The 22,628-nt window shown below is 40.3% G+C and overlaps 2 protein-coding genes across 14 annotated transcripts in view; one reads left to right on the top strand and one right to left on the bottom strand.

Moving 5' to 3' along the window:
- LOC132159557 (balbiani ring protein 3-like) overlaps window positions 1-22,628 on the bottom strand; it is a 286,577-nt gene that overhangs the window by 222,685 nt on the left and 41,264 nt on the right. The window lies entirely within an intron of this gene.
- Window positions 1-22,628, top strand: part of LOC132159562 (uncharacterized) — a 92,036-nt gene that overhangs the window by 30,664 nt on the left and 38,744 nt on the right. For 4 of the 13 annotated variants that reach the window (XM_059569114.1, XM_059569112.1, XM_059569115.1 and 1 more), the window contains exons 9-13: window positions 9,471-9,606; window positions 10,164-10,304; window positions 17,702-17,839; window positions 19,179-19,316; window positions 20,089-20,235. In XM_059569114.1, the coding sequence (XP_059425097.1) occupies window positions 9,471-9,606; window positions 10,164-10,304; window positions 17,702-17,839; window positions 19,179-19,316; window positions 20,089-20,234 (699 nt within the window). In that variant the 3' untranslated portion in view covers window position 20,235. Of the gene's footprint in view, window positions 1-9,470; window positions 9,607-10,163; window positions 10,305-16,869; window positions 17,000-17,461; window positions 17,600-17,701; window positions 17,840-18,922; window positions 19,070-19,178; window positions 19,317-20,088; window positions 20,236-20,520; window positions 20,640-22,628 lie in introns of those variants that run through there. The other 9 variants (XM_059569113.1, XM_059569117.1, XM_059569118.1 and 6 more) reach the window with 9 other exon arrangements.

Genomic DNA, 22,628 nt, shown 5'->3' with positions numbered 1-22,628 from the left:
AAACCAAGTCAAGTCACCAACGATCTTCATGAGCAAAGTCAAGTCACCATTAACCTCCGTGAACGAAGTCAAGTCACAGTTTATCTTCATGAGCACAGTCAAGTCACAGTTGATCTTCATGAGCACAGTCAAGTCACAGTTGATCTTCATGAGCACAGTCAAGTCACAGTTGATCTTCATGAACCCAATCAAATCACCACAGATCTACCAGAGCCTCGTCACATCTCAGCCAAACTCCCAGAGCCTCGTCACATCTCAGAGCTCTCGTCCTATCCTGTCAGGGCCAAGGAGGCCGTCAATGAGCTCTCATTCATTCCGGTCAGGGCTACGGAGACCATCCACCAACTCTCTGTCTGTCCTGTCATGGCCACGGAGGTCCTCCATGAACTCACCGCCTGCCCTGTAATGGCCACGGAGGCCAGCTACCATCTCATCACGGCCCCGGAGGCCACTATTCACCGGTTAATGTTCTCTGTTTCAGTCCCACCTGAGCAGACTTGCTCTCCTGTGCCATCAACTCCACTGTGGTGGACCTCTGCACTGCCCTGGTGGGCTTCTGTCCCGTCTGCTCGGCTGTGGTGGTCCTCTGCTCTGCCCTGGTGGGCTGCTGTCCCGTCTTCTCAGCTGTGGTGGTCCTCTGCTCCGCCCTGGTGGGCTTCTGTACCATCTTCTCGGCTGTGGTGGTCCTCTACCCCTCCCTGGTGGGCTCCAGCTCCACCTGCTCCACTCTGGTGGGCTCCCACGCCACCTGCTCTGCCTTGGTGGACCCCTGTTCCCGAGTTAGGCCCATGGCGGGCTCCTGTTCCCAAGTTAAGCCCATGGCGGGCCCCTGTTTCCTTTGTCAGGCCCAGGAGAGGCTCCTATTTTCCTGAGTTAGGCCCAGGAAGGGCTCCAGTTCCGCCTGCTCTGCCCCGGTACCCGACCACTGCATTTCCTCATGGACCTGGCCCTCCATCCCTCCCCCTGTTCTGCCTCCGCTCCACCACCCACCTAGATTGTTTTGAGCCTCTGGAGCCGCTCCTTTTGGGGGGGGGGGGGGGGTTATTCCACTCAGGACCATTCCACCCATCAACCACCAGATGTCACTTGGACACTAGCACCTCTCATACTGTTGCACCACACCCGAGCTACATTACCCATGAGTCACTGCATCACAATCACCCTGCCACACCTGCACCTCATTCATCAGCCAATTTCCTTGCCACACCTGCACCTAATTTACACACACACATAAAAGCAGCACTTTCACTCACTGCGAAGTCTTGTTTAGCCAGTCTGACATTTCCGAGCGTTTTTCCCTGTGTTTTTTATTCCTGTGTTTTGACCTTTTGGACTGTGTATTCCGACTCTGATTCTCCGCTGCCTGTCCCGATCTCTGCTTGATTCTGGTTATCCCTGACACACCTGACGCCATTCCTGATCTCTGCCTGTATGACCATTCTGTTTAATAAATGCTGCATATGGATCCGAACGCCTCCGACTCCTTGTTACAACTGTAGTACAGTTTATTTTATTATTTGTTTTGATAAGTCTTATTCTTTTATTATGGTTTAAAATTATTTGAAACTATATTTAGTTTTTTTTATTTGACTGAACACTGATCTCATCCCCTAGTGACTAAACATGAAAACATATTTTCTGCAATGGCATTTTTTATTATTTAGAGACCTATTCACTTTTATTTAAAAACCATTTTTATAAACGATGAGTTCTGGTTTTCTTAATGAATAGCCTAGCCTACTCATATAGTTATAATCTAAATGTTATTTAATCATCTATATAGGAACATGAATTTTAAATTTACTAAATTCAAATTTGCAAACGTTGGCCGTTTATTGAGAAATTATTAAAAAACTGTAAACTTTGTTATTATTTTCTGTGTCAGTTTGTGCAGGTTACATAATTTGGCTACTCAAGGGATGGTGACCAGTGAGTGTGTTTTGCTGTGTCTCAATTGTCTCCATCCCTAATCCAACACACCTGAACCTAATTAGACGGTGGGCCGAGGGGAGATTTCGTGTTTTCAAACGATCTGTGTTGAGGGATAACCCAGTTTTTTATATGTATCCGCTACGCTTTTTAACAAAGCAAATAAAAATTGTTGCCACTCACACACTTTGTCCATTACTATAATATCAATAACTTTTTTCAGGTTATTTTCCCGGCAAATAGAGCAAGCAGCTACGTGCGGTGTCTGACCTGCATGACGTATTTGTTGCCTTCATCCAATAGCGTGCGTGGAAAGTGTCGGTGCTGGTGATGCGTTTGTGAACACACTGCCGAGCTTCGCGCCTAGGATTTAAGATTGTACTATTTAAGATTGTACTATTTAGACATTTACCTCAGAATGTAGAGGTAACGTTATCCATTTGTACTGTTTTTATTTTATGTAACCACCTTTTGTCATACGATGTCCTGTTATTTCTTTGTAATATTTAATACACCCTTCTGATTTAACATATTTGACAATATTATTGCTTGGAAACACAACGTCATGAAAGAACGAGACAGACAATTCCCTTTTTTTCCCGCCCATGTTTACTTGGATGAAATGGCAAAACATGAAGTGCTGTATGCATATATTTGAGGGAAGTGGTGGACCCACCATTCCCTTCACAGACATAAGTTGGGAGAAATGTATTAAATCAGTGTTTCTGTGGAAAGACCTTGAGGGCAGATAAAGTATCATTGCAGAAGAGGCAGTAGTAGTTACAAATTCAGGAACCTACAGTACAAACCAGTTAGTCAAACCAGCCAACACTGGCTCCCACAGGGAGTTCTACAGCCATTTCACAAATATCACGAAGATAAAACGAGCACAAAGGAGAAGAGAAGGCAGTATTAGTTGAAGAAACTGCAAAGGAAGGTTGGTGTTATATTGTATAAACAGGCGGTGCAGTATTAGACATACAGTACAGGTCAAAAGTAAAAGGAAACATTACTATTTTTAATGTTTTTGAAAAAAGTTTCTTCTGCTCATCAAGCCTGCTTTTATTTGATCAAAAATGTAATATTGTGATATATTATTACATTTTCAATTTATTATACTTTAAATTATCATTTAGTTCTGTGATGCAAAGCTGAATTTTTAAAATCATTATCACATGATCCTTTAGAAATCATTATAATATGATGATTCATTATCAAAGTTGGAAACAGTTCTGCTGGTTAATATTTTTTCATAACATGTGATACTTTAAGATACTTTGATGAATAAAAAGTAAACAACAATATACAATAGTGGTCAGTAACCTTTTCTTTCTTTTTTTAAATAAAATCAATACTTTTATTCAGCAAGGATGTGTCAAACTGATAATAAAGATTTATATTATTTATATTATTATTTAAAAAATATATTTTTAATAAATGCAGTTCTTTTTAACCTTTTATTCATCAAATATATTAGACAGTTTCCAACACTCATAATAAATCAGAATATTAGAATGATTTCTAAAGGATCATGTGATAGACTGGATGTTACATGTGACACTGAAGGCTGGAGTAATGATGCTGAAAATTCAGCTTTGCATCACAGGAATAAATTATTTTTTAAAGTATATTCAAATAGAAAACTATTATTTTTAGTTGTATTAATATTTCACAATATTACGTTTTTTTCTGTATTTTTTATCAAATAAATGCAGGCTTGATGAGCAGAAGAGACTTATTTTAAAAACATTAAAAATAGTAATGTTTCCAAACTTTTGACCTGTACTGTACAGTGCAGTATGGACAGTAGTATACAGTTTAGTATGGTTTACAGTAATATAAATTAAATATATATATATATAAGAGCATAGATATACAGTATGAACAACATATACAGATGTGTGCAGTAACAATATAAGATTAGTACAAAAAACTAGATGAAATTTGTAGATTGAAAAAGCCTAGCCCAAAAGTTAAGGCAATACATTTCGAATAGATAGGTAAAAAGAAAGAAAAATTTGGTGGAAAGAAAGAAAACAAAAAAATATAGATAAAAGAAAAAATAACACATCCGGCGGGCAGGCTATCAGGCTGCAGTACACAGAAGGAGTCTTGAGTGCATGCCAGACATTCCTCCTCCTGTAAATCATGGCTGGAAGATGGTAAGAGATTTCTACGGAGTGGACTGGAAGACTTTTCCTCTAGCTTCAGAGGCCATACTGGAATTTGTGCACTGCTTGTGTAAAAAACGAATTGTGTTAAGGGTAGACGCACATGTAAACTGCATGAGCTGCCATGTACAAACCTCTGTCAGTGTGTAAACTGACAATAAGTCACTTGAAGATTACTAGGGCACATGTGTGTACACGTGGGGAGTGGTGTGTTTGCTACTCGTGCAGAAGTAAATTTGCATGACAAATTTGTGCTCTGCTCTGTGTGATAGTTTATGTTCTTTGACAGTTATACTTATCTTGTTTCTTTTACATGCAGTTTATGTTTTGATAGTTATAATCTTATTTCTATTACATATAGTTCTAACTAACATTAGAGCTCTTAGCTCTCTGGTTTGAATATTGGTTAGAATATTAGAATTACTGACACTTTAAGGTTATGTCAGATGTAACTGATAATTAAATATATTTCTTAAACATCAACAGGTTCGTGTTCGTGTTCATGTTTGCCTTGAGTTTTTGTCGAACGTTTGCAAAATGGTCTGAGGTAATTATCCGCCAACATACAGTGGAGCTGCAGTCCATGCGAGTTGGACGAAGTGTTACCGTGAGAATGGAATGTTTACACCAAATCAAATATGTAATCGCATGATGCTAGCAACTGCCAGAGCCGTTAAATATGATATTCTGACTAATGCTAGTTCGCCAGTTGAAACGTTACCCTACTAAAAAACGAGACTAACGAGACGCTTACACACGTTTGGACAACACAGTGTACAAAATAAACACTTTATATAGATATCATATTCTAATTAAATGAATCCTTACAATCACACAAAGAATGTCCTTGACGATATTATTGATGCGCTGCTGCTGCTCCTGTCTGATATCTAAATCATCCGTGTAACAGCTGTTCTAAATAAGCTACATATGATTGGTTAATAATAATCCCATGTCAGTATCTTGCAGCGCTATTGGCTCAACTAATATAGTAGGCAACCGCGTTTGCCTGCATATTTACGGTTCGTGCATTATGATTTTGGGGAAAATGTGCAACAAATGGGAGTGGCAACACTTTTCATATCATTGATAATAAAACAACCATCCCAACTTTACAAATCAAGGTTCTCCCTCCATGGGGATCATCCATTTCGAAAAGTAAAGCAAATACGGACCCTCGGCCCACCGTCTAAATCAGGGTCTTCCAGATCACTTCTTGTAGGCAGGTGAGTTTCATCAGAGTTGGGTTACGCCAGGCCTCACTGGATCCTTAAAAACACATTTCAAGAAGTGCCTTTAAATTCTCCTGATCCACTATATCAGTGTGTTTTTCTGCAGTGTATTGTGAGATCGCAGGTTGAGAAGATGAACGCTCGAGTGTGCTGCTCGTTGATTGCTGTCTTGTTGTGTCTCTCTGTGTGCTTGAGCACAAATGACGTCAAAAAATATGCCAGAGGTGAGATCTTTTAACTTCATAAAAATGTGTATGTTGGTGTAGTTTAAATAAGTTTACATCTTAAATCATATGTTCTAATGTTAATATTTTTCCATTGTAAAGATCAACTTTATTTACAGGAAATCCAAATGTTTTGTACCTTATCCATTTAACAACTCCATTCAATTTAGCATGCAAGCTATTTATAACGAAGTCATTAATGAAGTACTACCTTACAAGCCCCTTGGTCAAATAGTCCGATTGCATGCAGTTTTTTTTTTTTTTGTGCATGAAACTGCTGTGGTTGTGATGGTACACTAAAAAAGGGTGCAAAGTATCACAAAGTGTTACATTGGCTTGTAATCTGTGAGCCATTTTAAATGCACTATACAGCACCTTCAATACCTCCATCTTCATTTTACTTGTACAATGACCAGTGTTGGGAAGGTTATTTTGGAAATGTAATAGGTTACAGATTACAAGTTACCCTGTTTAAAATGTAATAGTAGTGTAACTTTTTCAATTACTTTATTAAAGTAATGTAACTAATTACTTTTGAGTACTTTTTGATTACTTTTCTAAATTTGTGAAAATTAAAGAATAATAAATAAAAGCATATACATCAACTTAAATAGAGTTATCTAATAAGCATGTGACGTATTCTGTGTAATAATCTCCTGAAACATTGGTGTTTTTTTTAAACTGCAGTCTCTGTATATGATGATAGTTTTCTCAAAATAAGTAAAATGCACATGAAGTGACACAGAGCAGTTCTAGAAATTATGTTTATGTGCTCGTGTACTCCTATATTGAGGCAGCAGAGGTTGAAAACACTGCGAGCTTCAGTAGGCCTATGTGTAGTAAATGAAACCATGTCTTTGCCATTAATTTACAGGAGGGGGGGACTGGGAAAAAAATTCAGACTGAAATATTCAAACTCATACAAACAAATTCATGGACAAAACTATTTTTTGTATGGACCTGACATAAAAAAGGTTTAAATGTTTAATTTGGGGACATGCAAAATAATTAAAAGTTCTCTCCTGAACTGCACCTTCACTTCCATTTTTCTCTTCAGTCTCTTTATTTTGCCCTCTTATCCATCTCTCTCATGACTTTAATCCTTAAGATTGAACAAGATTGAATACTCTACAATACTACAATATCTTTATAGAAAAATCCTAATACTGTACACGAATCATGTTTTTCCCTTACAAAAAATTACCATGCTTTTATTAGCCTATATAAAAGTAAAATAACCTTGTTTTTTTTTTTTTGTATTTATTTTTAAATAAATACATTTGTAAAATAATTTTACATTTTTGGTTATCACAGTTAAACAATAGTAACCATTTTCTCTGGATTTATAGTTAAATATTAAAATGTAAATTTTCGTAAGGGTTGTGTTGTTGTCTGTCGTAGCTCCCCCTAAACCTGTAAAATAAAATCGGATTTTTTTTCAGATAAATTCCTACTGTAACATTACAACAGATAATAATGATGTCCTTTATATAGTATTTTGAGTGATGACTGGTGAGCAACGTGCTGCTGCTTGATTAAATAAATAAAAAAACAAAGACAAAAAAGCATCTTTACAGATGAAACTGACCTGAAAACCTGAACAGTAGTTCTGCTTCTCTGCTCCAGCAGTCCACTCTATTCTCTCTCTCTCTCTCTCTCTCTCTCTCTCTCTCTCTCTCTCTCTCTCTCTCTCTCTCTCTCTCTCTCTCGCATTGATTACTCGGAGTCTGATCCAAACCGTTTGGCGGAGGCGCGGAGAGCGCGCGAGTCATGAGTAATAATTCATGACTTATTAGAGATTTAATTATCAAATGGCGGATTCGCAAATGATCGCTTTAGTACATTCGGCAGGCAATTATACAATAATGATATTAAATAGTGGGGCAAAATCAGCTGGCAGGCCACCGGGAATTGTCCCGGTTCTCCCGGTGTCCAGTCTGCGCCTGATTTCCACAGACACGCAGAATGTGCAAGTCATATATTGCATTTTTGGGGCTTTATATTCACAGACACTAGTCCATGTCATGTTTTGATTCAAGTGTACTGACCTACTTTTGATTTAGTCATCCAAAATGTGGCATATTCCGTCCGCGTTAGGCATTTCGTTTTTATGACTGGATTCTACGAACCAGACTGTATTTCCGCATCCCGGAAATTATTAGGGCGGTATGTCTCAGAATAGTCAGTGCAATTTGGGAAAGAAATCAGTTAAATCTGTATGTGGATGTGTGTAAATATTCAAATGTAATGCCCTTTTTATTCGTAAAAAATTTCATAAGTAACTGTAATTTAATTACTCATTTATTCTTAGTAACTGTAACTAATTACAGTTAAAATAATTTTGTAATTAAATTACGTAACGCCGTTACATCTAACTAGTTACTCCCCAACACTGACAATGACCATACCACAGTGGAGAAGTTAATATTGCTGGCTACTGCATATATATATATATATATATATATATTCTTCGAAATGAGAGGGCCTACTAGTAACATTTAATGGTTTTTCGGTTACGTGTGTTTTTTTTTTTTTTTATCAGCAAAGCCAGGAGTGTGCCCTGATGTCAAAGATGCAGCAATGGATGTGGACTTCAATGTACCTCCATATACAGGTATTAATATGTGGGTCTTTGTTTGTTTTGCATTTATAACCAGGGGTTTATGCCTCCTTCCTCATAATTTAAACTGAATCTGACGTCTCTCAGTATCTGAACTGTCTTGCTGTGTCCCACCCCATTCTCCTCAGATTTAAGATGCGTTACTCCACTCTCATATGTTTGGTATGAATTTACTACAAGGGCAGAAGCTGTTTTTAATCACTTGTGCTTTACTGAGATCATAAAATCTTGTGTGGGGGCCCTGGAATATTTCCTAAAAGTTGGGCCTTGGCGACAAAAAAGGTTGAGAACCAGGTTTTGTTCAAATGCACTCTATTTTAAAGTCTTTTATTTACCATTTCCCCAACTAAACCAAGAGAACCTTTCAGGAACTATACATGGGTTTAATGGGGTCTTTGGGGTGGTTAAGGTGCTATAGCAGCACTGCCATAAAGAACCACTGAAGAACCATACTGTGCTTAACCGGTTCTTTATACAGTAACCGTGCTATATAGCACCTCAACCACCCCAAAGAACCGCTGAAGAACCTTTAGTGTGTTTGTTATATTTCTTAAATTATATTAAGATATTAACCAGTGTCCTTTATTTTATATTGGCATTACTATGCATTAGTACACAACACCAGTAGTGGGGTAGGTTCTATGTTGAAATGGTAGTTTAGGGGTAAATTTGACTTGATGCAGGGTAATTATACTTAAGTTTGATACATGTGTTGCAAAACCCCTGACCTACAAGTGCTGAAAAGCCATTTCGGCTCTCCCTGGTCTCCCCTAATGATCCTCTTGAATCCTCTTCATTAGTGGTTGGTCAGTATATGAAGCTGACAGTTGTGCCGTCCTGTTAAGGATGTTTCTAATAAAGATTACTCTACATGACATGCATGCTTTCGATATGATTGCGGTGCTGTTTACTCCCTGCATTCAGTGAGTTTCAGTTAGTGGATGTTAAGGAACACTGGAGATGATTTTGTATATAACAATTGCTAGTAATCTCTCAAATTATTTTAGAGAAGCCGCAAGCAACCCATTGAATTAATCTTAAAGTTCTGATGGAGATTTGTTTTTATATGAGAAACCAGGAGTGTGTCCTGATAACAATCACAACACATCAGGAGTGTGTGTCGGGATGTGTTTCCATGATGAGAAGTGCTGCAGCAATAGATGTGGCTATCGGAGTATGCCTCCATATAAAAATATTTTATATTGTTATAATAGTGTGAATGAAATGAGCCTTTACCTTTTTCATATGCAGCAAGGCATTCAGTGATCTGGTTTCTCTATCATGCTTTTTGTAGCAGAAAAGCCAGGATCGTGTCCAAAACCCGTTGGAGCAGGACTGTGTTGAGAAGTGTTCTGGTGACAGTAGCTGTCCAAACAATCAGAAATGCTGCAGCAATGGATGTGGACATCAGTGTATGGCTCCATATAGAGGTATTTATACATTAATGTGCGGTTCTCGTGGCCTAGTGGTTGGAGTTTGACTCCTAACCCTAAGGTTGTGGGTTCCAGTTTTAGGCTGGCAATACCACGACTTGGGTCTCCTTGAGCAAGGCACTGAACCCCCATCTGCTCCCCAGACACCGCAGCATAAATGGCTGCCCACTGTTCTGGGTGTGTGTGCACTTTGGATGGGTTAAATGAAGCGCACAAATTCTGGTCACAAATGCGAGTCTGGGTCACAAATCTAACACTGGACTTGTCTGTTACTCATATAATGTCCTTTATAATGCGAGCAATCCAGAGAACTTCCCAGTTAGAAGGGCTGATGCAGCTCTATAGCACGAAGCTTATTCTCCGTCTATTAAACTGCATAGGCTCTGCAACTGTGCAGGTTGTGCACTATTCCATTATGGGCAGTGCCAATTCTGTACGGTCAAAACACGAAACATGGAGAATTCGGAACGCAATGTGTGGGTCTGGGTTTTGTTTTTTTTCCCCCCAAAGTGCAGTGAGGAGTTTAGTAGCCTAATGAGTTGTGTATGTAACAGTAAAGCCAGGCGTGTGTCCAAAAACAACTCCCAAAATAAAAAGTGTTTGCACTGAGTTGTGTTCTCATGATGGTGACTGTCAGAATGATGAGAAATGCTGCAGCAATGGATGTGGACCTCAGTGTACATCTATATCTAAAGGTATGCTATACTGATGCATTGGTCAGATTTTCTTTTTTTCCCCATTGGAGTTCTTCTGTGATCTGGTTTCCCTGATGTCTTTGTGTAACAGAAAAGCCAGGAGTATGTCCAATGTCTTTGGCTGGAGTAAAAGGACCGTGTGAAGAGTTGTGTGTCAATGACTTTGACTGTCCGAAAAAAAATTAGAAGTGCTGCAGCTCTTTTTGTGGAGGACATATGTGTACACCTGCATCTTAGGGTGTTTGTTCTGTTGATGCTTTGGTCCCCAACACGTGCACACTTTAATTTTTAAAATGTCAAAGTAACTGAATTTGGACCATTGCACCATTTTAATTGCATGGCTTTTAAACTAGATTTTATAGTACTTGGAATACAACTATCTCAGAAAGTTATGTTTGTGTTGCATGCGTTGAGTTTTCTGTAGTGGGTTTGAATGCCTCTAAATGAACAGACTAATTCTGTGCTGTGAAGTCGGTCTCAAACCAAATGTGTGCTGAACTCTTCCATGATTAATGTCCTTCCAGACAGAAGTGTCCCAGCCACCTCTGGACATGCATGCAGAGAACATGCCAGTTTAACCACTGGGGAAAAAAGCCCTTGATTGCCCCCCAATGTTGTACTTAAGGTCTTTTGTCTTCCTCAAATAAATCTGTGCTATGTGTGCATTTGTGTGTTACTCAGAATAAATGAGATTTCTTGGTCTGTAGTATTGTCTGTGTACATGATTAACTGTACCTCAGCATTGGGAGTTTAACTTCCAGTTCCCAGAATCCACTGAATTGACATTGAAGACTAAGCTGGATGATAATTGAACATCAAAGCTAAATGCATCCTTAATGTTTATCAGATTTTCTGGATCAAGTAGTCTTTAAAAGCTATTTTGGGGTAATGCACTTAAAAAAGGTACTGTATTTGAGGTAATGTGAATTATGTTAAATGCAATCTCAAACAATATCAGTTGCTTAACTAAGTTTAATTTGTACAGTGTAAAGACCCATTTACAAGAGACAAAAATCTTTCAGCTGCTCTGTGTGGAAAGAGTTTCTTAACCAAGAAAGGTGTTACGTATCACACGAAAACTCATTCTGGCGAGAAACCGTACACATGACGTATGTGGGAGGAGTTTTATACAAGCAGAAGCTCTTAAATTACACCAGAAAACACACAGCGGTGAGAAAGATCATGTGTGCTTTGATTGTGGGAAGGCGTTTGCTACTCTTGCCGTACTGAAACTGCATCAGAGAATCCATACTGGAGAAAAACCGTATGCATGCCATCAGTGTGGGAGGAGTTTTATACAAGCTGTTGTGTTCTCACACAAGTGTTTGATAATGCAATGAGTTAGTGTTCTGTAATGCGTCGAGTTTGATTGTGCTGAAAGCATTCTGTCATGCCTGACCAACGTATGTGTTCGTCTACTGGGGTCTGAAAACAGAGAAGTGAAGTAAAAAGATTTGACAAGTTGATGTTACTTACTGTGTCGGTGTGATCGTTATCAAACGCAACATTTGGCGACAAGGATGGCTGATATAGCAACTACCACCTCCTGCTCCTTTCCTTGCTCTACCCGGCGAGCCTCCGATCCCCTGGTCTCGCTGATAACAGTCCTTTGAGACTTTCATTTTGGCAGTGGGGCTGACAGATGTGAGTGCAGCCTCCAAAAAAGCGATGTTACTGGTTAGCTTGGGAGCTGAGGGTCAGCGATTGCTGGGAGCTCTTGAGTCGGGCACCACATGTGATTATGACACAGCCGTGGAACTTCTGACCGCACGCTTTGCAGCCCCACAGAGCGCTCTCTTACTACATTTTCTTTTCCGCCAAAGACACCAGCTTCCCAGTGAGTCTGTGAAACAGTACGTAGCCAACTTGCGACACATGCAAGTATGGTGCGTTGCAGGATGAAATGATTCGCGACCAGTTTATTGAACATACCAACAATGCAAAAGTGCGTGAATCTCTGCTGTTAGAACCGGAAGATTTATCACTGTCTCGGGCAATCATGATTGCAATGAGAATAGAGAGTGCAGCTGCATGTGCGTCGGCTCTGACTAAACTGCACACAATTGCGGACTACTCGGCCCCCTCTCCCATGTCATCAATGTTACAACCCGGCCATAACGGCACATTGGAGGCAGCAGACTCCTCTGCAGTTATGCTACTGAGGCGCCAGCAGCGGTCTCGGCCACGCCCTCAAGCACAAGCATCAAGGCCCTGTGATAACTGTGGATCTTCATCTCATCTGTCTAGAGCACAGAACTGCCCAGCCCGTGGCCAAATATGCCGCATCTGTTGTAAATGCAATCATTTTGCTTCAGTCTGCCGCCCCGCTCCAGCTGTGTCAGACCAAACACCCACTATCATTCACAATGTGTACTCTGGGCCAGCCTCATTTAAAGCATGTTCAGTGCGCCTAAATGATGTGTGTATCCCACTGCTTTTGGACACTGGTGCCAGTGTGTCTCTCCTGAATATGCACTCATACAGCACATTTATTGGAGCACTGCCACTTTCGGCACCTTCTGCTTCACTCTGTGGCTATGGTGACTCAAAGATTGACTTAGTGGGTTCCCTACAAATGACTGTTGGGTTTGGCAACAAGTTGCCCGTCGCGGGGCCAACCTGATGGGTCTGGATTTGTTCTCGGCTCTTGGATTTTCTCTTGTTGACATGAAGGGAGCTGCGATCCTGACAGTCTCCACGCCCTGGCAGGAAAAGTGGCCATCCCTGTTTGAAGGCTTGGGCTGCCTTACTGCTTTTGCCCATCAACCCCTCCTGGACCTTTCCATTAAACCAGTCATCCAACCACTCCGACGCATTCCCTTGGCTCTCTGTGATGGTGTCTCGGCTGAGCTTAAGCAGCTGCTGGACGTTGGCATTATTGAACCAGTGGATGCATCACCCTGGGTCTCAAACCTGGTTGTAGCTCAGAAGAAATCAGGGGCCCTACGGGTGTGTGTTGACCTGCGAGCGGTGAATAAGGCGGTAATCCCAGACAGGTTCCCTCTGCCTACCTCAGAAGAGCTCATTGCTCAGTTCCATGGCTCAACCTTGTTTTCTAAACTGGACCTCAGACAGGGCTACCTACAGGTGCCTCTTCACCCGGATAGCAGAAACCTCACTGCCTTTGTGACACATGCAGGCGTGTTTCGCTACACGTGTATGCTGTTCGGACTCAGCCCCCAGCTGAGAAAAAAATCATGGTGTTGGTGTTGGCTGGTATACCAGGGGTGGCCATTTTACTTGGATGATGTGGTTATCCATGGGCCCGCCCCCCAGAGTCACGATGAATGCCTCAGCAGATTCTTTGCAGCCCTAGCTAAACACAAACTAACCCTCAATGTGGAAAGATGTGTTTTCTCTGCACCGACTATTGAATATGTGGGATTCCAGCTGTCAGCAGATGGCGTCACACCACTTCAATCAAATGTAGATGCCATACTGGCAATTCCCAAACCCAGCTCAGCTGCGCAGGTCGCCTCCTTTTTGGGTATGACGGGCTACTACCTGAAGTTCCTCCCACATTAATCTGCTACCACTGACCCACTACGGCGACTGCTGCGTTAGGATGAACCATGGGTGTGGTTACAGGCATGCTCTGATGCTGTGCGTGCGGTCAAGGTGCAGTTCACCACAGCCCCAGTGTTGGCCCACTTTGATATCTCCAGCCCCACCTGGGTGACCTGCGATGCATCAACTACCGCTACCGTGTTGAGAAGCCCATCACCTTTGCGTCATGGCCCTCAATCAGACGGAGCAGCGGTACTCAGTGGGGGAACGTGAAGCATTAGTCTGCATCTGGGCCTGCGAGAGGTGACACTTGTATCTCTATGGCCGCACTTTGACCCTGAGGACAGATCACCAGGCCCTGACTGCATTAATTTCCACATCGGGGACAGGCCACCGGCCATTAAGGCTAAACCGCTGGTCCGACCTTCTTCGCTAGTATAACTTTGATCTGAAGTTCACCCCAGGCAGAGACAATGTCGTGGCCGAGAAGCGCTGGCAGCATTTTCAAGAATATTGCAGAAACTGTCCTGCTGGAATGACACCTGTGTGGCTCGCGGCCACTGCACAGTCATCCCCAGCTCCCTACGTGCACGTGTCTTGGCAATGGCTCATGAGGGCCACCTGGTTATTGTGAAGTTGAAGCAACGCTTCAGGGACCGGGTTTGGTGGCCAGGGATAGATAAAGACATTGAGGCCCTGGTGAAAGACTGTGCTGCTTGTCTATTGAGCGGTAAGACTGGTCACCAAGCCCCTCCACCCTTACAACCTCTTGCTTAGCCATCGCAGCCCTGGGACCACCTGCAGTTAGACATATGTGGTGAGATACTGGGAGTTCCTCATCACCAACGCTTCCTAGTGGTTGTCTATGAACTGCATTCGAAATGGCCTGAGCTCATTGCCACTGGCTCTGTGACCTCCCAAGTCATAATTAACTTCCTTGACTCTCTGTTTTCCCGCTGGGGCCTTCCGAACACGATCACTGCTGACAATGGCCCACAGCTGATCTCAGCCGAGTTCACAACATACCTCAAAAACAAAGGTATTCATCACATTCGGACGGCATACTATCACCCCCAAGCTAGTGGTGGTGTCGAACGCTTCCATCAATCACTGAAAAACAGTCTCAGAGCACACTTGTACCAGGGATGGAGCTTCTTACAGGCCATCCATCACACATTGCTGCACTACAGGGCCACCCAACACTCTACGACGGGGGCCTCTCCAGCTTTTCTCATGCTTGGCCGTGAGCTCCACCTTCCCCTCGACAGGCTCAGTCCCGCACTGCCTCAGGAACCACTACCGAGAGTCAGGGCCTCGCCAGCAGAGGAGGATGAAGCAGAAATTCGATTTCTCAGCACGTGTGAAGGTCTCTGACATAAAGGCAACAGAATGGGTCAGGGTTCACAGGCCCCACAGAGACAACAAACTCGCTTCATATTGGTCTGCTCTTTTTCAAGTTACTCATCAGTTAGGCCCAGCCACCTTCTTGCTCAGCGACGGCACACGATGGCATGCAAGTCACCTCCGCAAAGTGCCACCCCCGGCACATACAACATGTCTCGCACCTCAATCCACACCCCCTGCTTGGCAGGACACCCCAGCACTTCAACTGATACCTCAGACAGTGCCTGCACAGGCTCCGGACATTCCTAGCAACCTGCCAGCTGAGATGTGTGACTGCCCATCACAAGCTGCCCAGCCTCATCCCCATGTTTCCTCACGGCCTGTCCGCATTCATTCTAGCCCAGGGCACTTACAGGACTTTGTGTCAACATTTCATGTTTGAAACCCCGTAGGAGGGGGGGGAATGTTGTGTTCTCACACAAGTGTTGTTTGATAATGCAATGAGTTAGTGTTCAGTAATGCATCGAGTTTGATTGTGCTGAAAGCATTCTGTCATGCCTGACCAATGTTTGTGTTCATCTACTGGGGTCTGAAGACAGAGAAGTGAAGTAAAAAGATTCGATAAGTTGATGTTACTTACTGTGTCGGTGTGATCTTTATCAAACGCAACACAAGCGTACGGTCTTAAAGTACATCAGCAGTCTCATTCAGAAAAAAGAGGATATAAATGTGATCAGTGCGGTAAAATATTTGCTAGGGCCTCATACTTGAAGAAGCACCTAAAAATTCATTCAGAGGAGAAGCCTCACCTGTGTACTTTGTGTGGAAAGAGCTTTATATGGCAGCAGTGTGAAGACCTTTAGTTCAGATCATCAACTAAAACAGCACCAGACAATTCACACTGGAGAACAAACTGCGTTAGTGTTTACACAGTGACAAGACTAAATCAGCTGGGATCATCAACCATAGACCAACTCAGACCTGTAGAACTCACCTTCTCACATAAAGGACCCATGATTGGTCGATTATATACAATGAAACTTGATAAAAATGGCCATTTGTTGGCTTTAAAACCCAAGTATCAGAGTTCCAGCTGTTTTACAATAAAACGTGATACATTGATAAAAATGAACTCATTTATGTCCGCAATGCACATTAATTATGTGAAATTAAATGGGTATTACCGTTATTTCACACAAAAAGAGGACACGCGCACTTATTCAGTAATGCATATTTCTGCTTATAATACAGAACAGCACAAAACATGCACATTAAAAACAAAAACAAAATGTTTTGAATTATGATATATGCCTAATAATAGTTTAGTATTTAGTATTTTTACTGCACTGCATTTAGTCCCTTAGTGACTAAACATGAAAACATATTTTCTGCAATGGCATTTTTTTTATTGTTTAGAGACCTATTCACTTATTTTAAAACCAGTTTTCTTAAACTATGAGTGCTAGTTTTCTTAATGTATAGCCTAGCCTACTCCTATAGTTATAAGCTAAATATTATTTAATCATCTATATAGGAACTCTAAATTCAGATTTGCAAACGGATGGTGACCCATCCCTAATCAAACACACCTGAACCTAATCAGGGTCTTCCAGATCACTTCTTGTAGGCAGGTGAGATTCATCAGAGTTGGGTTACGCCAGGCCTCACTGGATCCTTAAAAACACATCCTTCTCCTGTTCCTCTATATCAGTGTGTTTTTCTGCAGTGTATTGTGAGATCGCAGGTTGAGAAGATGAACGCTCGAGTGTGCTGCTCGTTGATTGCTGTCTTGTTGTGTCTCTCTGTGTGCTTGAGCACAAAAGACGTCAAAAAATCTGCCAGAAGTGAGTTCTTTTAACTTCATAATATAATGTATATAAATATTTTTTATAAAAAAGGACTTTAGGCACATATCAATGTATGAATCTACATCAGATGTCCAGTGAAAGTAAAAAAAAAAGTCAGTAATACTAGTTCTTCCATTTTACAAGAAAAATTACCGAGATGTTTTATTGTTATAGGTTCAAATTTATGTATGTTTTTACAGTAAATCAATTCGTTTGGCTGCCTAGATGTTATGCATGTCATCTCTCTTGAACTCCTTTTATTATTATTTTCCAAATATTCTGTTTGCATGCAATTTAGCATCTGGGACTAATCGTGACTTGTGTGCCTTTTAATGAAACCTTTTTTTTTTTTTTTTTTTTTAAACCAGTTTAGTTTGATACAGATACATTTGTCTGTTATACTTGAGTTTGATGTTTGCAAGCCATTCCGTGACTCCTCTCTTGATCATGTTTGTATAACAGTAAAGCCAGGATCGTGTCCAAAACCTGTTGGACCCGGACTGTGTGTTGAGAAGTGTTCTGGTGACAAAAGCTGTCCAAACAATCAGAAATGCTGCAGCAATGGATGTGGACATCAGTGTATGGCTCCATATACAGGTATATATATAGTTATAATAGTGTGCATTAAATGAGCCTTTACCTCTTTCATATGCAGCGAGGCACTCCGTGATCCGGTTTCTCTATCATGTGTCTGTGTAGCAGTAAAGCCAGGATCGTGTCTGAAACCTGTTGGACCTGGACTGTGTGTTGAGAAGTGTTCTGATGATGGTAGCTGTCCTAACAATCAGAAATGCTGCAGCAATGGATGTGGACATCAGTGTATGGCTCCATATACAGGTATTTATATCATATTAACATGTGGTCCTTTTTTTTTTTTTTTTTTTTTTTTTTAGATATATAGTGAGACGGTTTGTGATGAGGTTTCTGTCATGTTTGTGTAACAGAAAAGCAGGAGTGTGTCCAAATGAATATCTTACACGTAGTCAGCTTTCAGATATTAGTTTTACATGCATTCTAAATCATAAAGATCTTAAAGGCATCTTCTAAATGTCCATTTGACAATAGGAAACGTCCAATTGCAGATGAGCAAACACTCAAAAAAGACATGGCTTGCAGATAAAAATGCAGATGTAAAATAGGATTTTATTCCTCCTTACAATTTAAACTGTAGCTGATGTCTCTCCGTATCTGGACTGTCTTGCTGCGTCCCACCAGTCCTGTTCTCCTCCTCAGATTTAAGATTTTACTCCACTCGCTCATGTTTGATATGAATAGGAATTTACTACAAAGGCAAAAGCAGTTTTTAATCACGGTGCTTTACTGAGATTAAAAAGTCTTGTGTGGGGCCCTGGGATATTTCCTTAAAGTGGGGCCTTGGGGACAAAAAGGTTTAGAATCAGGTTTTCTTCAGCAATACACTGTATTTTAATGTCTTATTTACCATTTCCCCAACTAAACTAAGAACATTTCAAGAACTATACATGGGTTTAATGGGGTATTTGGGGTGGTTAAGGTGCTATAGCAGCACTGCCATAAAGAACCACTGAAGAACCATACTGTGCTTAACAGGTTCTTTTATACAGCTGTGCTATATAGAACCTCAACCACCCCAAAGAACCGCTGAAGAACCTTTAGTGTTTGTTATGATTCTTTATTAACATTAAAATAGGGATGGACACGATTTATTAATATTACTATGCATTAGTAAACAACACCAGTAGTGGGGTAGGGTTTTAGAGGTCTTTCAAAAGAAACACTGGGGGGATTTTTTATTTATTACAAAATTGCTAGTAACTTTTACAAATAATTGCGAAGAAACCGCAAGCAACACATTGACTTAATCTTTAAATTCTGATGGAGATGGACATATTTTTATTAATTTGATGATTATGGTTTCCAGTTATGTTATTTTTATATGAGAAAAGCCAGGAGTGTGTCCTGGAAACAATCTTAAAGATGAAATATCAAGAGTGTGTGTCGGGATGTGTTCTCATGACTGTGACTGTCCGAATGATGAGAAATGCTGCCGCAATAGATCTAGATATTAGTGTATGCCTCCATATAAAAGTATTTATATTGTTATAATAGTTTGAATTAAATGAGCTTTAACCTTTTTCATTTTTAATATGCAGCGAGGCATTCAGTGATCTGGTTTCTCTATCATGTGTTTGTGTAGCAGAAAAGCCAGGATCGTGTCCACAACCCATTGGATTTGGACTGTGTGTTGAGGAGTGTTCTGGTGACAGTAGCTGTCCTAACAATCAGAAATGCTGCAGCAATGGATGTGGACATCAGTGTATGGCTCCATATACAGGTATTTATATCATATTAACATGTGGTCCTTTTTTTTTTTTTTTTCTTTTTTTTTAGATATATAGTGAGACGGTTTGTGATGAAGTTTCTCTCATGTTTGTGTAACAGAAAAGCAGGAGTGTGTCCAAGTGAATATCTTACACGTAGTCAGCTTTCAGATATTAGTTTTACATGCATTCTAAATCATAAAGATCTTAAAGGCATCTTCTAAATGTCTTATTTGACAAAAGGAAACGTCCAATTGCAGATGAGCAAACACTCTAAAAAGACATGGCTTGCAGATAAAAATGCAGATGTAAAATAGGATTTTATTCCTCCTTACAATTTAAACTGTAGCTGATGTCTCTCCGTATCTGGACTGTCTTGCTGCGTCCCACCAGTCCTGTTCTCCTCCTCAGATTTAAGATGTTACTCCACTCGCTCATGTTTGTTATGAATAGGAATTTACTACAAAGGCAAAAGCAGTTTTTAATCACGGTGCTTTACTGAGATTAAAAAGTCTTGTGTGAAGGCCCTGGGATATTTCCTTAAAGTGGGGCCTTGGGGACAAAAAGGTTTAGAATCAGGTTTTCTTCAGCAATACACTGTAATTTTGTCAGTAATTTCTTTTATACATGTTTTTTTTTTTTTTTTTTTTGTTTTTACCGTAATCAATCAACTGTTTGTTTGGTGAAAATCTTTTTTTCTTTTGATACCCCATTCATCTGGGGTGTATGTGGATCTATTTATTTAATTTTCAAGTACAGTGAGGTTTTTGTCATGTGTTTGTGTAGCAGAAAAGCCAGGAGTGTGTCCAATGACTTTTGCTAAAGAAGAAGGACCGTGTGAAGCGTTGTGTGTCAGTGACTTTGACTGTTCAGGAAATGAGAAGTGCTGCAGCTCTATATGTGGAGGACGTATATGTACACCTGCATTTTAAGGTATTTGTTCTGTTGATGCTTGGGTCCCCAACACACACACACACACACACACACATTGAGTATTTTATCATTTGAAATGTCAAAGTAACTGAATTTGGCCCATTACACCATTTTAATTGCATGGCTTTTCATCGCTGATCTCTAAAGTTTGTTGCATGCGTTGAGTTTTCTGTAGTGGGTTTGAATGCCTCTAAATGAAGGGACTAATTTTGTGCAGTGAAACCTGTTCTGTGTCTCAAGCCAAATGTGTGCTGATAACTCTTCCATGATTTAATGTTCTTCCAGAAAGAAGTGTGACCCAGACACTGGTGGACATGCAGATAACATGCCAATTTAACAATCGGGGAAAGTCTTTGTACTGAAGGTCTTTTTGTCTTCGTGAAATAAATCTCAGTTTAAATTTCTGTGTGTGCATTTGTTCAATTCTAAAGTTTTTTGTGTTTGTGTTGGGATACTTTTTTTTTGCCTACTGAGTCGACTTGTATACGATCTGTTACATGATTATATCATAATTGTTTTGGGGTTTTTCATGTTGTAATGCTTAATGCCTAATAAATAGTATTTCACCAAAAACATTAAGAGAATGAATGAGATTTCTGGGTCTGTAGTATTATTGTCTGTGTACATAATTAACTGTTCCTCAAAAAATGGGAATTGATCTTCCAGATCCCAGAATCCACTGAATTGATACATTGAAGACTAAGTTAGATGATAATTAAACGTCCAAATCAAGTGTTTATCAGATGTTCTAGATCCATCAATTGAAACAATCACAAGATGAAATCAAGGTTTCAAAAGTAAAGCAGAAATTAAGCGATTATTCACAATAACATAAAAAAGGAAATTAAAGTGAGATAAGGGGGTTTATACCAAGTCCAGGACGTATGGGGGTGATATGATATTATGGATATGAGACTGAGAAAATTACTTTTGCACAAAATAGTGTAATTGTGACAAATGAGGACACCCAGAAACAGTAAAATATTATAAAATGTATTGCATACGAAAGCAAGACTTCACCCATCTCAACAATTAGGTCTGAGGAGAATTATGTCATTCTAAGTGATATTAGCAAAACGAATAAAGACAAACAAGTGTATATGAGGAAATGATAACATGTTAACAAAGAATATAGAAGTATCATTACTTTAAACCCGCCCTTTACACGCCACTCAGGAACAACGTCATGCAACCCCATCATTTCACCAATGAAGAAAAGTTATCAGAAAACTAAGTAATAAGTCACTGGAACTAGCGCAATCACAAAACGAACATGATAAAGCGGTCATTTGTTTGCATGGATTGTTTTTTTTTTTTGTTTTTTTACATCCGAAAGCATCAATGTTTTTGTATAATACATGATACATTGATCATAATGAATTTATCAGTATTTAGAATTAGTCACAGAGAAATAAGGCGTTATGAACATAACACTCGCTGCTGACTGAAAGTGAGTTGTGAGCTCAGCTTATTTTAAAAAGTCTTTAATGCTGAGGTTATAGTTTTTATCTTTCTGAAATGATCTGCAGTGCTGAGCTCTCCAGAGGTGGAGAAACTCCGCCTTTGTAGCTACATAACCACTCCTCTAGCCCCAACTGGCCCACTTTGGTTTTCTTCGGGCCAAAAAAGCCGGACCGTTGGCCCTTAAGAATAGGGTGACCAAACGTGCCATATTCCCATGATACGTCCTGGCCAGGATTTCTATATTGCCTAAAACAGTGGTTCCCAACCTTTTTCAGCTCGCGGCCCACACAACCACACACATATGTTTGCGCGGCCCACTTCAAAAAAATTAACTGACCCCACTATTGTTGGGTTAATAACTAAGTACTCAGAAGCTAGATTGTTAACTGTATTTATTGAATGAGCTAGGGCTGTGCGATATGGACAAAAAAAAACCTACCGCCATTTCTTTGATCAATTTTGCGATTGTGACACACACCGATATGCTTTTACATTCATAAATGCATTCAGGGTTAATTTGAAACATATTTCAAAAAGAAAACCAATTAGAGCTTTATCAAAAAGTTGTAACGTTTCTAGAACAGACATAAGTCAAAATTATCACTATAGTAAAGATGTAACAAAATGTATAGACTTATGGCACAAAAAAAAAAATCCCGTGTACAGAGCTCATTAATTGTAGCGGTGCCTCAGGTGTTTGCAGTGTGTATACAGTATGTGTATGCGGTCAGCAGCGAGAGCGCATAAATATAACGCGAAAGCACATTAAAATAATGCATGAGCGCGAATCTCTCTGTTCCCATGCAGATTTCCTTTGCGCTGTCACAAAACCAGACGTGTTGGCTTTGTTGGCACTGCACAGACCAATTGTTGTATGTCAAACTACCATGAGAGCTCTAGAAAGCAGACGGTTTTGTGTGCTTCTGAAT

This window comes from Carassius carassius, chromosome 16, assembly GCF_963082965.1.
Source record: "Carassius carassius chromosome 16, fCarCar2.1, whole genome shotgun sequence".
Taxonomy (NCBI): Eukaryota; Metazoa; Chordata; class Actinopteri; order Cypriniformes; family Cyprinidae; genus Carassius; species Carassius carassius.
This window is presented reverse-complemented; position numbering and strand designations above follow the sequence as displayed.